The 14,514-nt window shown below is 32.0% G+C and overlaps 1 protein-coding gene across 1 annotated transcript in view; it reads left to right on the forward strand.

Annotated features, from left to right (window-relative positions):
• Positions 1 to 14,514, forward strand: part of LRRIQ1 (leucine rich repeats and IQ motif containing 1) — a 190,795-nt gene that overhangs the window by 15,184 nt on the left and 161,097 nt on the right. The window contains 3 exon segments of the mRNA XM_063615130.1: positions 3,053 to 4,687; positions 12,784 to 12,936; positions 14,270 to 14,420. Coding sequence (XP_063471200.1) covers positions 3,053 to 4,687; positions 12,784 to 12,936; positions 14,270 to 14,420 — 1,939 coding nt within the window.

Raw genomic sequence — 14,514 nt, forward strand, 5'->3', positions numbered from 1 at the left:
TTAATTAGCACATTAAGCTTTCTTTATTTGAAATTACTATGCTTGAAATGGTTATTTTTAGATAATGCTGCCTAAGTAGTATAAGATTTTAGTTTATTACAGCATCAAAAATTTTTTAATCCTCAGAAACACTTCTTGAAATAGAATGTCTTGAAAATGAGAGTTAGCTGGTTTGGTGAGTGTTGTCCATATAAAATTGTAATTCTAACATTTCTTTTAAGGTTTGATGAAATGTACCATTTTGAATATTTCTTTATGTTCAAAGATTGTTATGAAAGCTTACTCTTTTTCCTAAACACAATTAATTTTGTTCTGAATATAAGATTATTCTGATGATACATTATTGATGAAGTTTTAGTTTTTATTTACTCTGGAGTTTTTATATACAATTATTTTAAGTAATTACAAATTTAAAGTAGATATCTCCCATAATCCTGTTATTTAGCTAAACATTATCCTTTTTTGTATTCCTTTCAAATCTTTTTAAAATTTATATAAACCTGCTCCTGCAAAAGTAGCTGTCTACTACACATTGTCAAGTTAAAAAGCTGGTTAAGCAGTAAAGAGATAGAGTCATATGAATGACAAGTGACAAGAAAAAGACAATAGTAGCTCACCTGTAGATAATCCAAAAGTTAAGTATAGTAGAGCTGTTAAAATACCTATAATTATCATCCAGTAGCAAAATACTTAAACAGGTGATGTGAAAAGAAAAATAGCATCTATAATGAAGTACCAACTCTACATTCTAGAGTTTAAAAAATTCAATATATAAAATTAAAATTCAGTGGGTGAATTTGATTGGACATAGCAGATGAGACCATTAGTGAAATGAGACAGTTCAATAGAAAATATCCAAATTAAAGCACTGGGAAGAAAAAAAATGAGAAAAGAGGAAAAGAGCACAAGAAATATGTGATACATGGTGAAAAGATATAAAATTTGTATCATATCTTAAAAGGAGAGGAGAGAGAGAATGGGGCAGAAGCAATGAGGTAAAGAGATAATGGTTAAAAATGTTTCAATTTGTTTTTTAAAAATCAACCAGCATATTCAAAGATGAAAAATAATTTCCAAATAGGATAAATACAAAGAAAATTCCACCTTGGAATAAATAGTACAATTATTGAAGTTCAAAACAAAGGAAAAATAAAGTCTTAGAAGCATCTGGAGGATAAAAGACGCATTACATTAAAAGGAGTAACAGTAAAACAAATAGCCTTCTTTAAGTAAAATGATTGAAGAAAGAAGATGATTCAAAAAACTAAGTATTCAGTGATAATGGTTTCTTTATTAGTGCTCTTTGAATCCTGACTCTTATTCCAATTTCTGGACTCAATTTTTAATTTCCTAGAGTATATACTTAAATACTTGTCAAAAAACATTTTTGGATGCTAGATTTTCTCAATATTTGTTTGCATATTTGAAAATATTTTTAGTTTGCTTTCAAAAATGAATGGTCAGTTTCTTTGGGCGTAGAATACAGGTTTATTACCACTTTTAACAATGTAAAGATATGACTTCATTGCATATTTATTTATTTTTGCCTATGCTATCTATGATGGCAAATTTGATACCTTTCCCTTACGTTCTTTTGAAGCTTTAGGATTTTTCACTTTATACATTCATCCACACATATTTACTGGTTTTCTACTAGGTCAGGCACTTCTCTGAGTGTTTGAGATATGGCAGTACATAAAACTGAAAATAACCCCTACTTTCAAATATGATACACAATTCCCAAGGAGGAGAGATACAAAGAAAATCACACCTTGGAATTAAATAGTACTATTCAAATTCAAGACAAAGGAAAAATAAAGTGTTGGAAGCATCCAGAGGAAAAAAGACACATTATCTAAAAAGGAGCACAGTATAACTAACAGCTTACATTCCCCAGAGTTCTGAAATATTGCTAGCATCTGTCTAAGTGTGTTGTGTATGTGTGCATGCAATGTTCGATCTTTCTCCCATGGCTTTTTGTTGTTGTTTTTATGAAAACGTATTTTTCTATTATTTTCTTCCCTTCAGTTTTTCTCAGTTCTTTATTCAGGAACTCCTACTAGTCATGTGTTGGAGTTTCTGCGTTAATCTTCTTTACCTCTGACATGTAATTTTTATCTTTGTTATTATTTGTTGTTTGAGGAAAACATCTAATTTTGAAGTTTTTTTTTTAAGTAATCAGCTGTCCAGCCATTCTATTTTGAGTATTGGTTTAAGTGAGTCATTTTTATTTGAATACTTGAAATATGAGGTTATTCCTGCTTAAATATTTTTTCTAAAATATCTTTAAATTTTTATCTAGTTTATTTATTGAATAGTTCGATTTTCTCAGAAATTGGTTCTTCCTTCTGCTGATTAAAATATAGTCTCATATCCTTTTTGTTAGTTTCCCTTAGATATTTGCTCAATTTTGTTGATCTGCTTACTTTTGGTTTAGGACTCTAGTAAAAATAATATTTTCTTACCTAACTCTAAATATTTCATTAAATGCAGTAGTATGTGGTTATCAACTATTTTGATCATTCGGAAGGGATAAGATATGTGAGTAGGCTGGTTCTATATATTGTTTGTATGTAGGGACTATCTGGCTTTCTTGGTATCATAAGTTTCACAAAATAATTCCTGTTTTTGCAGTCTCAATACTAGCTCTGAGTCTTCTTTATCAGAACTCTTATTCCGGAAAGTTTGAAATCCTTTTCTTCTACATGGTTTTTAGCCTGTGGTTTCCCTTTTGTTGTTGTTTGTTTGCTTATTCTGTGTCTTTCTGATTTTATATGCTTTCTATCTTCAAGGAAATCTTCAATTTATATTTGGGTGGCTTAGAATACATATAACATTAGAGTATCAACTTATCCACATGATTCAATCTCCTAAATATTAAAAAAGTAATATGCTTTAATATAAATGACTTTAGTTTCTCTAAATAAATTTTATAGAAACTTTATTAAGACTTCAGTTTTAGTATTTGTTTTCAATCCACACTTCAGATGACATTTTAGTAACATCTCATGTTTAGTTTATGCTGACTACCATGTATCTTACTTTGTTTTAGGAGTATATTAGAAACTTGCATTTACAAATGGAAGAAGAAAGAACAAGATTTAAAGACCAACAAGAAAAAGAAAAAAAATGTTTGTTAAAACAGCAGAATAATGCAGCTGTTAAAATTCAAGCTAAATATAAAGCATTTGTAGCCTATCAAAAATATGGCCCAATTATTAAAGAGCAAATTGAAAGTAAGAAAAGGAAAGCAAAAGAGTGGAAGGAAAAGGAAGCAAAAATACGGCAGAAGGAGGAAGAAAATCGAAAAAGATTACAGGAGGAACAAAGGATAAAAGAAGAGAGCAAAAAGCAAAAGGAAGAGGAAAGGAAAAGGAGAGAAAAAGAATATGAAGAAAAAAAGAATATTGTGAAACAAGAAAGAGAGGAACTAATAAGAAAGGAAAAAATAATATTAAGAGAAGATGCAAGCCAACAGCTAATAATAAGTAGTGCATTAAAGAAGAGAGGATATAATAACAAACATTCAAGTCTTGAAGATATTTCAAATGATAAGGGTGATATAGCCAAAAATCTAGTGCATGAAAATTCAAAGAAGCAGGAAGATGTTCTCCTTTGGCTGGTTGAGGAATCAAATATGAAAGAAAACGTAGAGAGACAGACTATATTAAAAGAATCAATACAAGTAAAATTAAAAGAATCTATATCAAGCCAAACAATTCTGGCAGATTTTAAAATGGAAGAAAAAAATGAAAACCTAGCAAAAAAACAATGTTCAGAAGAATTGGCCAAGCAAGAAAGAAAATATGAAAATATAGATAACAAAACTGAATTGGGAAACTCTGATCTAAAAGGAAATCTGAAAGAACAGTTTCTGCTGCAAGAATTAAAGTCTGATGCACAAAAAGAAGAAATCATGAAACATGTCATAAATGAGAATACAGGACAAAAAACCCAGATAATATTAGGACATAACCAAGAAATCAATGAGGTGAAAACCAATGAGGCACAGAAAATAATCAAAGATATTCCACAGAAAAAGATACAAAAAGTAGAAAAAGAAGAGATACAAGAACAGAATGGATTATTATATAAAGATAAGGATACTTTAGTTATTTCAATGAAACAAAAATCACTCTCACTAACATCAGAAAATTCCGAAGATGTAGGAGAAAACGTAATATTAGAAGAAAAAGAAATTTATTCAAAATCCAAAGAAATTGAGGACAACCCAAAAGACAATGCTTGGAATAGAGGCATTGTCATTTTTAACACAACTGATACCATGATAGATATAGAAGGCAAAAGAAATGACCAAGATTATGTGTTAGGTAGACATGCTCCTTGTGAAGACTTGAGTGACTATAATGCAGAAAGCTCCATGGTATCTAAAGAAGTAAATGCTCTTAAATCTGAGATTAGAAAAATTTCAGAAAAATGCCATGAAAATGGACCTGAACCTGAAAGCATGACCTGCTCTGTATCAGAGTCAACCCTTCTATATTCTATTGAAGAAAAAAGACTAGCCTGGATAAAATCATTTAAACCTTGGCTTGAAATTTTCAAGCAAAATCAAGAAAAGAAAATTGTTAGAAGAAAGAGACCTGTGAAATGCCTAGCCAACATGACACCCGCTTTGGATAAACTGGAAATTCTTCGATGTGGCCCTTGGGATACTCTACAGCAGGTATTTCTAATTTTATAATAATTTTTATATTTAATTACAATTAGCTCTTTAAAATGTAACTTTTCAGATCTTAGAAAGAAATATTTTGTATACAAGAATTGTCTCTCTTGTTTAATAAAGTTATGAATGAAATATTACCCCATTTGGGAGGGGATACATCTCAACTAAAATTGTTCGAGGCATCTTCCCTAAGTGACACTGTATAAAAAGCTTTGATTTATATGTTTTAATATCTTGAAGCCTATGTTCAAGGGCCCTACAGTATTATTTAAACCTCAAAGAATGGAAGCATATAGAAAGTTAGGGTTAGAATTACAGTAGGAAACTCCTAAGTAAACAGAAGTTGGCTTTAGACTTGAGCCACCACACCACCTAGTGGCTCCCTTTGGAATAAAGTGGATTTCCTGTCCATGACCACTGTTGTGAAAGAAGGACTTGCATGATAGAAGACCCTAAAGACCCTAGAATTCCTATCTAGAAACAATTATTTAGCGTGTGCTGTTTAAAGGTGGTGCATATATGTCTGAAATGTAAAATAGTTGTCATCAAATGTTACTAATTTTATATGGTTATGGAGAACATAGTTTCAACCAAAATTAAGACACAGAAACTAATAAACATATAGAAAAAGAGAAAATAATATTTTAAACAGTGTAACACTAGAAAGGACTTATGATTAAAATACATATATTTAGCTAAGGCCTGAAAGTCAAATGTATTCAATAAAGTTTATTTAGTTTCTTGATAGACTTTCTTGCTAGACAGATGCCTAGGAGAAAGAACAATCATATTAATAGATAAACATTATTTTGTTTATTCACTCCGCAAATATTCATCTATCCAATAAGATGATCAATATTTATTAGTGGACTAAATAAAAGCAAAGAAAACCCAGTCTTTTCCTTTACGGAGCTTAAACAAATACACACATAAATACGTTATTATGGATCTTGAGAATTGCTGTAAATAAGACTTCAGAGTATCCTGTGAGAGAATAATAAAATAGTGGGATTTTGAAGAGATTTGTGGTATATGAAATAGCAATATAAGAGATGAGAACTGGGACATACACTTTTAAGTGTCTTTTATTTCCTGGGTAATGTATTTGCCACATCTATCAGGTCTGTAGAGCTACATATAGAATCTCTCATCTGCTCTTCCCTGATTTTTTCCTTGGGTATGTTATCTCTGGAATCATGTTTAAGCACTTTTCTTTCTCTAACATATTGTTGCAGGCCTTCCAATATGATAACATTAGCAATTATTTAATTTTCCTCGTATCTGTTAAAGCTAGGCACGAGTGATGGCTTCATGCCTACAGTGTACTTGCTTCAAAAGTGAAAATGAAGTTACAGAAACAGTAGTGTTCCTCCCTTTCTTTGTAGGTCTCTGTTCTGTCCAATGAGAAGGAAGTTAAGATGTGTGAACCTCTTTCTCCTTGACATTTCTTCTCCAGCTCACTCTCTGTTCCTTCTTTCGAATGCTTGTCAATTTACATAAAATGATAATTAACTCTTTCTTTTACTTCTTTGAGCAAGGCCTGGCAAACTATTAAAATCTATAGAATACCTGAAGCTTTGTTGAAATGTGGATTCTTATTCAATAGGTCTGGTGATCCACCCATTCTCCATTCTTGCGATAATTCTAAATGGTGATGTTGGTGCTGGTGAATGGACTAATCTGAGTAGCAATGTTCTAAGGGGCACCATAATCCTCTCATCACTTCTTAAAGCAACTATCTCAAGCTTTTAATTTGGCTTTGAAGCATCAAATAGACAGTATAAAGATAAAGATGAAAAATACATGTGAATGTGCCATATACATGCTAAAACGTTAAGAAAATATCATCTTTTGTTACCAGACAACTCCTGTAAAGATTCTGTTTGGTAGATGGCTTACCATGGTGTCTTTATTCACCACTGTTACTACTGATCCATGCCTCAGTTTCTTTTTGACTTTCTGATCTTTTAGCTTCAGATCTTTGTCTTTATCCTGACCACTCACTGCCATCCTTGGGATGTCCTTCTGGAGATCAACTTAGAAAAGTTTATTGTCTCCCAGTAATGCATTCATTTTGCTTACATTAATCTCTTACTTTGAGACTTCAAGACATAAATCAGATCTTTGTTTTGTTCATACTTCTTTACACATTGCCAGGCAAATAAAGATACTCCTCAAGTTACAATGAAGTTACATCCAAATAAACCTACATAGCTTACAACTGGGCAAAATCATCTGGCAACGTGGTACACTGTAAAGTATTTGTTGTTTACCCTCATGATCATGTGGCTGACTGGGAGCTGCAGCTCCCTCCCATTGCCTGACATTGTGAGAGATTATCATACTTTATATTGCTAGCGTGGGAAGAGATCAAAATTCAAAATTTGAAGTATGGTTTCAACTAAATGTCTATTGATCTCACACCATCATAAAATTAAAAAAAAAATTCTACTTTAAACTATCTCTTGTCAGGAACTATTTGTAATGACTTTCATTACCTGATTATAGGATGGATGGGTGGGGGGATGAATAAATGGATGAATAAAGAATTCCATTCGAAATATCTAATGTAGAGGACAGGTTGATGGATGCAGCAAACCACCGCGGCACGTGGCACGTGGCACGTGTATACCTATATAACAAAACTGCACGTTCTGCACATGTGTCCCATATATACATGTAACCTAAAGTATAATTTAAAAAAAGAACTGCAATTGAATGTTAATCTTATCTCCTCATTACTACCAGTTTCACAGTTTAGATAAAGTGTATTGACTGAAGAGGAAATTAATGTAAAATTATTGAAGTGTAGCTTATTAGACTACTAAGTTCTATGTTAAGACTATTTCTAATTTTATTTCTGCCACTTACTGGCTGTGCCACCTTATGCAAATGCTTGACCTGTATGAGCCTCAGTTTTGTCTTTCACAAACTGGAAGAGCAATATCTATTATATAGGATCATTGAGTTTTAAAATGCTGTATGTAAAGAACATGGCCCAGGGCTTCTAATATCACTTGTCAAATGTGGGTCTCAAGCAAGCAAAGGGAAGGCAAATGGATTGTTTTTGAGGGCTGCTTAATAGCCCGTTTCATCAAAAAAGTTATAAAGTTGAAAATACTAGACCATTGGGTTATATGCAGTAATATCTCAAAAGAGGAGACTAAAGAGCAATAATTATAGGTAATGAATATATTTTTATTTTTTATTTTTAAATGTTTTAACTATTTTTTATTTTTAGCATTTTGCTACTAATGGTAACTTGTATTAAGTAATAACCACCACAAAAAAGGGCACCGAGCTTAAGGATTTTTAAATATTGCTTTATACCATAACATGAATAATAATATTTTAGCTGCTTATTAACTTTTAGGTCAAGAAGTCTCACTTCTCTTATACAAAGTAAATTGTAATGAACTGCTATTGGAATAATAGGTGACTTACCTGAAATTATTTTGTAGCTGTTTTATTCAAACCACTAATCAAACCTTGGACTCAGTCCCTTTGCAGCTGATTTTTAAAACAGTATTATTTTTCCCTGCCAAATAGATTTGAGACTGGACCACTGAATAGATGTTCTGAAAAAGTAAAAAAAAAAAAAAAATAGACTTGTTTCTTGCATTATTTTGTAATTGCGTTTACCATAGATGACTGACACTTCTTAGGTTGAACTCAAGAATAATTGAGAATAAAATCTCTAAAAAGTATATTGCTGAGTTAGGGAATTTTATCTACAATGGGCTGTAAAGGATTTAGGAAAATACAGATGATTAAGTAGAAAATTGATTTGGAATCTGTTATTAAAATATAGTAAGTGTTTCATAGCTTCTATAGGTGAAATAGTTCATTCTCAAGTCATGAGAGTCTGAAAGTATAACTTTTTCAAATGTTTTTACGTAATTCTTTATAAGAAAAAGGAAGTATGAGTGCTATAAATATAGTTGAGTTTTGCCACAGGCTAGGGAAGTTCATTCATTTATTTATTTTAAGAAACATTTACCCAACACCCATTATGCTCCAATTGCTGTTTTTCAAGTTGACCATACAGTAATGAACACATATGATTACTAATTCTATATTGACCTTAATTTTGAAGCATAAAGTAGTTTTATGTATGTGGCTCCTGTCATACATGTATCCATAATTAATACAAACATTTATTTTGATCTCATATATTTGGAAAAATATGTGGTCGAGTAGAGGAGTATATTGCTATACTATAAAGATTTTTTTTAAAATGTTCAATGAAAAGAGCTTCAATTAAAGGAGGAAATAGGAAGCTCCTCATATTCAAAAGTAAATACCACTAACAAGGATACTGTAGCAGTTACTTCTGTACTGTAATAAGATTAAAGGACAGAAATTGCCACATCATAAATAACTAGAACTTAATTGTGCTTGTATAGTTGATTGAAAGCAACATGTTACTAAATCACACTGAATAATGTAAATTATAATGTTGAGTAGCATTTGTTACTATACAGCTGTAATTGTTGAATTTTCAATTTTTAAGTGGTCAATTCTAAATAATGTTTTCATTTTTAGTGTAGAGCCAGTTTTCCAATTACAGAATGTATATCTGTTTGTTACAGATTAACTAGGCAGTACATAGAAGTTATCTCCATACAAATTGATTAGTATATTTTCTTTCTGAAAAAATTATTAAAAATAAATTTGTTTCAAAATTGCTTTAGATTATGAATAATTGAGACATTCCTAAAATGATTTTGAAACTAGAGGTCGTATTTATCTGAAGTTTTAATTATTGCTTTTGATACTTAAAACGGAGTGATCTAATTCCTTTCTTTATATCACCATGAACACATGGTCCTTCAATTTACTTACATAAATATGTAAATTTAAAACTTTTAGTTTAATTTAATGCACAGGAAATGTTCCGTACAAAGAGGAGTCACTGCATTCTAAAATTTTATACTTTTTCAGTGTTTTTTGAAATAATAATGCTTCCAATTTTAATATAATATTTTTATAATTTAAAGTATGGTATACACAAGAATATTCCTATCAAGCTAATGATTTTTAACTTTTACTTTAAGTTCAAGGGTACAAATGCAGCTTTGTTATAAAGGTATATTGCATGATGCTGAAGTTTGGAGCATGATTGAACCTGTCACCCAGGTAGTGAGCATAGTACCCAACAGGTAGTTTTTCGACTCTTGTCCCCTTCCTTTCACCACTTCTTGTTTTCCCCAGTGTCTGTTGTTCCTATCTTTATGTCCTTGTTTACCCAATTTTTAGTTCCCACTTATAAAAGAGAATGTGTGGTATTTGGTTTTCTGTTTCTGTGTTAGTTGGCTTAGGATAATGGTTTCCACTTGCAACCATGTTGCTGCAAAAGACATGATTTCATTTTTTATGGCTATATATTTTTCCAGGCTATATATGTACTACTATTTTTTTTTTAAATCTTATCCACCATTGATGAGCATCTGGGTTGATTCCATGTCTTTGGTATTGTGAATAGTGCTGCGATGAACATACTGGTATATGTGTCTTTTTGGTAGAATGATTTATTTTTCTTTTGATATATATCCAGTAATGGGATAGGTGGGTTGAATGGTGGTTCAACTCTTAGTTCTTTGAGAAATCTCCGAACTGCTTTCCACAGTGGCTTAACTAATTTATATCTCTACCAACAATGAACAGGTGTTCCCTTTTCTCTGTAACCTCACCAACATCTATTATTTTTTGACTTTTGAGCAAAAGCCATTCTAATTGGTGTGAGATGGTATCTCATTGTGGTTTTTATTTGCATTTCTCTGATGAGTAGTGGTGTTGAGCATTTTTTCATGTTTGTTGGCCACGTGTATGTCTTCTTTCAAAACATCTGTGTTCATGTTCTTTGCCCACTTCTTCATGGGGTTATTTGCTTTTTTCTTGCTGATTTAAGTTCCTTGTAGATGCTGGATATTATATGTTTGTCCGGTGCATAGTCTACAAATTTTTTTTCCCATTCTGTACGTTGTCTGTTTACTCTTGTAATAGTTTCTCTAGCTGTGCAGGAGCTCTCTAGTTTAATTAGGCCCCACTTGTCAACTTTTGTTTTTGTTGCAGTTGCTTTTTAGGACTTAGCCATACATTATTTGCCAAAGGTGACATAAAGAAGGGTATTTCCCATAAAAATTAATTTAAGATAGATGAAAGACTTAAATAGAAGACCTCAAACTATGAAAATCCTACAAAAGCTAATGATTTTATTTAATCTAATTTTTAACTTTTGTGGGTACATAGTAGGTATATATATTTATGGGATACATGATATATTTTGATTCAGGCATATAATGCATAATAATCACATTATGGTAGATGGGGTATCCATTATCTCAAGTATTTACCCTTTCTTTGTGTTACAAATAATCCAGTTATACTCTTACTCCTTTAAAAATGTACAATAAATTATTATTGACTTCAGTCACCCTATTGTGCTATCAAATACTAGATCATATTCATTTATCTTATTATATTTTGTACCCATTCATCATCTCCACTTCCCTCAACCCCACCCCACTACCCTTCCAGCCTCTAGTAACCATCATTTGACTTTCGAATCCTATGAGTTCAATTGTTTTATTTGTAGTTCCCACAAATAAGCGAGGATATGCAAAGTTTGTCTATCTGTACCTGGTTTATTTCACTTAATGACTTCCAATTTTATCTATATTGTTGCAAATGGCAGGATCTCATTGTTTTTGATGGCTGAATAGTGCTCCATGGTGTATATGTACCACTTTTTCTCTATTCATTTCTCTGTTGATGAACACTTAGGTTGCTTCTAAATCTTGGCTATTGTGCAGAGTACTGCCATAAAAATGAGGTACAGATAACTCTTCATTATACTGATTTCGTTTCTTTTGGATATATACCTAGCAGTGGTATTGCTGGAACATATGGTAGCTCAGTTTTTTGAGGAATCTCCAAACTGTTCTCCACAGTGGCTGTGCTAATTCACATTCCCACCAACAGTGTAAGAGGGTTCCCTTTTCTCCACATCCTCTCCAGCATTTGCCTGACTTTTGCACATAAGCCATTTTAACTGGGGTGAGTTGATATCTCATCGTCGTTTTGATTTACATTTATCTGATGATCAGTGATATAAGCACCTTTTCATATGACTGTTTGCCATTTGTATATTTTCTTGAGAAATATCTATTCAGATCTTTTGCCCATTTTTAGATTGGATTATGAGACGTTTTCCTATTGAGTTGTTTGAGCTTCTTATATATTCCAGTTACTAATCCCTTGTCAGATGGATAGTTTGCAAGTATTATTCCCTTTCTGTGGATGGTCTCTCCACTTTATTGATTGTTTGCTTTGCTGTACAGAAGCTTTTTAACTTGATGTAATTCCATTTGTCCATTTTTGCTTTGGTTGCCTGTGCTTGTAGGGTATTACTCAAGAAATATTTGCCCAGTCCTATGTCCTGGAGAGTTTCCCCAATTAAAAAAATAAATTATCAGTTTCATAGTTTGGGTTCTTAGATTTAAGTATGTTTAATCTATTTTAATTGGATTTTTGTGTGTGGTAAGAGATGGGGGTCTAGTTTCATTTTTCTGCATATGGATATCTAGTGTTTTCCAGCACCATTATTGAAGAGACTGGCCTTTGTCCAATGTATGTTCTTGGCAGCTTTGTTGAAAATGAGTTAACTGTAGATACATGAATTTGTTTTTGCATTCTCTGTGCTGTTTCATTGGTCTGTATGTCTGTTTTTATGCCAGTATCATGCTGTTTTGGTTACTATAGCTGCGTAGTATAATTTGAAGTCCATACCACTTTAAAAATAAAAAATTGGTGAAAACTCAGGGAGTAAGCTAATACATGATTATGTTGTTGCTTTTATGTATCTTACCTTTGGACTTGAATTTGTCATAGATGATTGCAATATTTTGTCCTTGTATGTGGGGAACAAAAGAGGCCAGATAGCTTAACAAATTGAATTGTTAATAAATTTAGGCTTCAACATATAGTATTACTTTTCTTAGATGAATTTTCTAAACAGTTTTGTAAGGCTAATATTGTTTATATTCAGTTTTGTTAAATAACACTATACACTCCAATTTTCTTGATTCCTCTAGGTTACAACAGTTACATTTCAAGATTTGCCAGGCTGTGGTCTCTCTACACTGGCAGAGTGTACAAATCTTCAGTTTCTATCCCTTCGACGCTGTGGATTAACTTCTTTGCACAGCCTGAGTAATTGTAAAAAACTTAAGTACATTGATGCACAGGTATGCTCTCTGCCCTACTGTTATTTATTTTATAATAAAATATAAAATGGATTTACGTTTACATTTCAGAAATGACACTTTTGAAGAAACAATTACTAAACTAACCTGTAACTCAGAGGCTGAAGAGATCTGGTGTTATGGTAAAGTTTTGAGAAGCAGAGAGGGAAGTTTATTGGATGATGTGACCTAAAATGTCCTATCTCTTTTTGTAGCTAATATGGTTATTGTTTTCATTACTATTGCTGCACAACAAATGATTATATTACTTAGTAGTTTAAATCAACAACCATCTTATTTGTTCATAGTTCTGTGGGCCATTAATTGTGACCAAACTTGGCTGGACATTTTTTCTGATTTCTATTGCATTTACTGGGTCTCTTATGTAACTGCAGTGAGATGGAAGCTAGAGCTAGAATGTCCTAAATCACTTACCTTATATGTCTGCTGCCTTGGCAGGATTGTCTGGAAGATGGGAATCTCTCTAGTTATCTGGGGCTTCTTTCCAGGGTGCTTGTAGGGTATTACTCAAGAGCAGGATCTCAAGAGTGAGTGTTCCTAAAAGACATGCTGCAGTATGTAAGTGCTTATAAAACATCTGCTTACATCATGTTGGCTAATGTTTTATTGGCTAAGCCCTGAGGTCATGTGGAAGGGGACCATATGGATATGCGAATATTGGTTTCTGATGTGTACTGGGAGCTACCAAAGTAACAGTCTATTAAAATCTGTCCTCTGGCTTATAATGATTCACATCTTTCCCATATGCAAAATACATTCATATCCCAAATACACCAAAGTATCATTAACTTAAGGCATGGGGCTCAAGCTCGAAGCACAGGCTTTTCTCATTTAAATCAGATCCAGGTGGAGATGAGGCTCACCAGGTCCAGTTCCTTGGATGCATCCACTGAGGTGAAGCCCTCTCAACTCAGATATCTGCAATCTAAAATTAAAAATTATTTACTGCCACCCCACATACAATGGTGAGACAGGGCTTGATTAACAACAATAGCCATTCTCATTCAAGATGGGAGAAACAAGAATGACAATATATTAACTTTTTAAAATTTATATTGTTTAAAATACTTGTTATCCTCTGTATTTTCTGTATTTTAAAACAATAATATTTAATATATTAAAAATTAATTATTTATGAGTTTACTTAATATTTTCATCCAAATAGTATACAGATTGCAGGATTATCTTAGAAGTTAAAGATTCAGATATTAATTTGGAGATCCTATCTCATCTTTCTTTCCTCTTTTTGAAAGCTTTAAATAGTTCATGAATAGGCCATTGAAATTAAACTAATTACATTTGTTATTTGCTTCAGGAAAACCGTATTGAGGCGATTGAGTGTGAAAATTTGGAAAATCTCTGTGTTGTTCTTCTTAATAAAAATCAACTGACTTCTCTTCATGGTTTGGATGGCTGTACTAATATTCAGTGTCTTGAACTGTCACATAATAAAATTACTCGAATTGGTAAGAACAATGAAATTTTAATATTTAAAGATTTATTTCTCATAATTTATTGTGTTTTATTTATTCCTTTTTAGAAGTAGGCCACCATCACAAA

The sequence above is a fragment of the Symphalangus syndactylus genome, chromosome 13, assembly GCF_028878055.3.
Source record: "Symphalangus syndactylus isolate Jambi chromosome 13, NHGRI_mSymSyn1-v2.1_pri, whole genome shotgun sequence".
NCBI lineage: Eukaryota > Metazoa > Chordata > Mammalia > Primates > Hylobatidae > Symphalangus > Symphalangus syndactylus.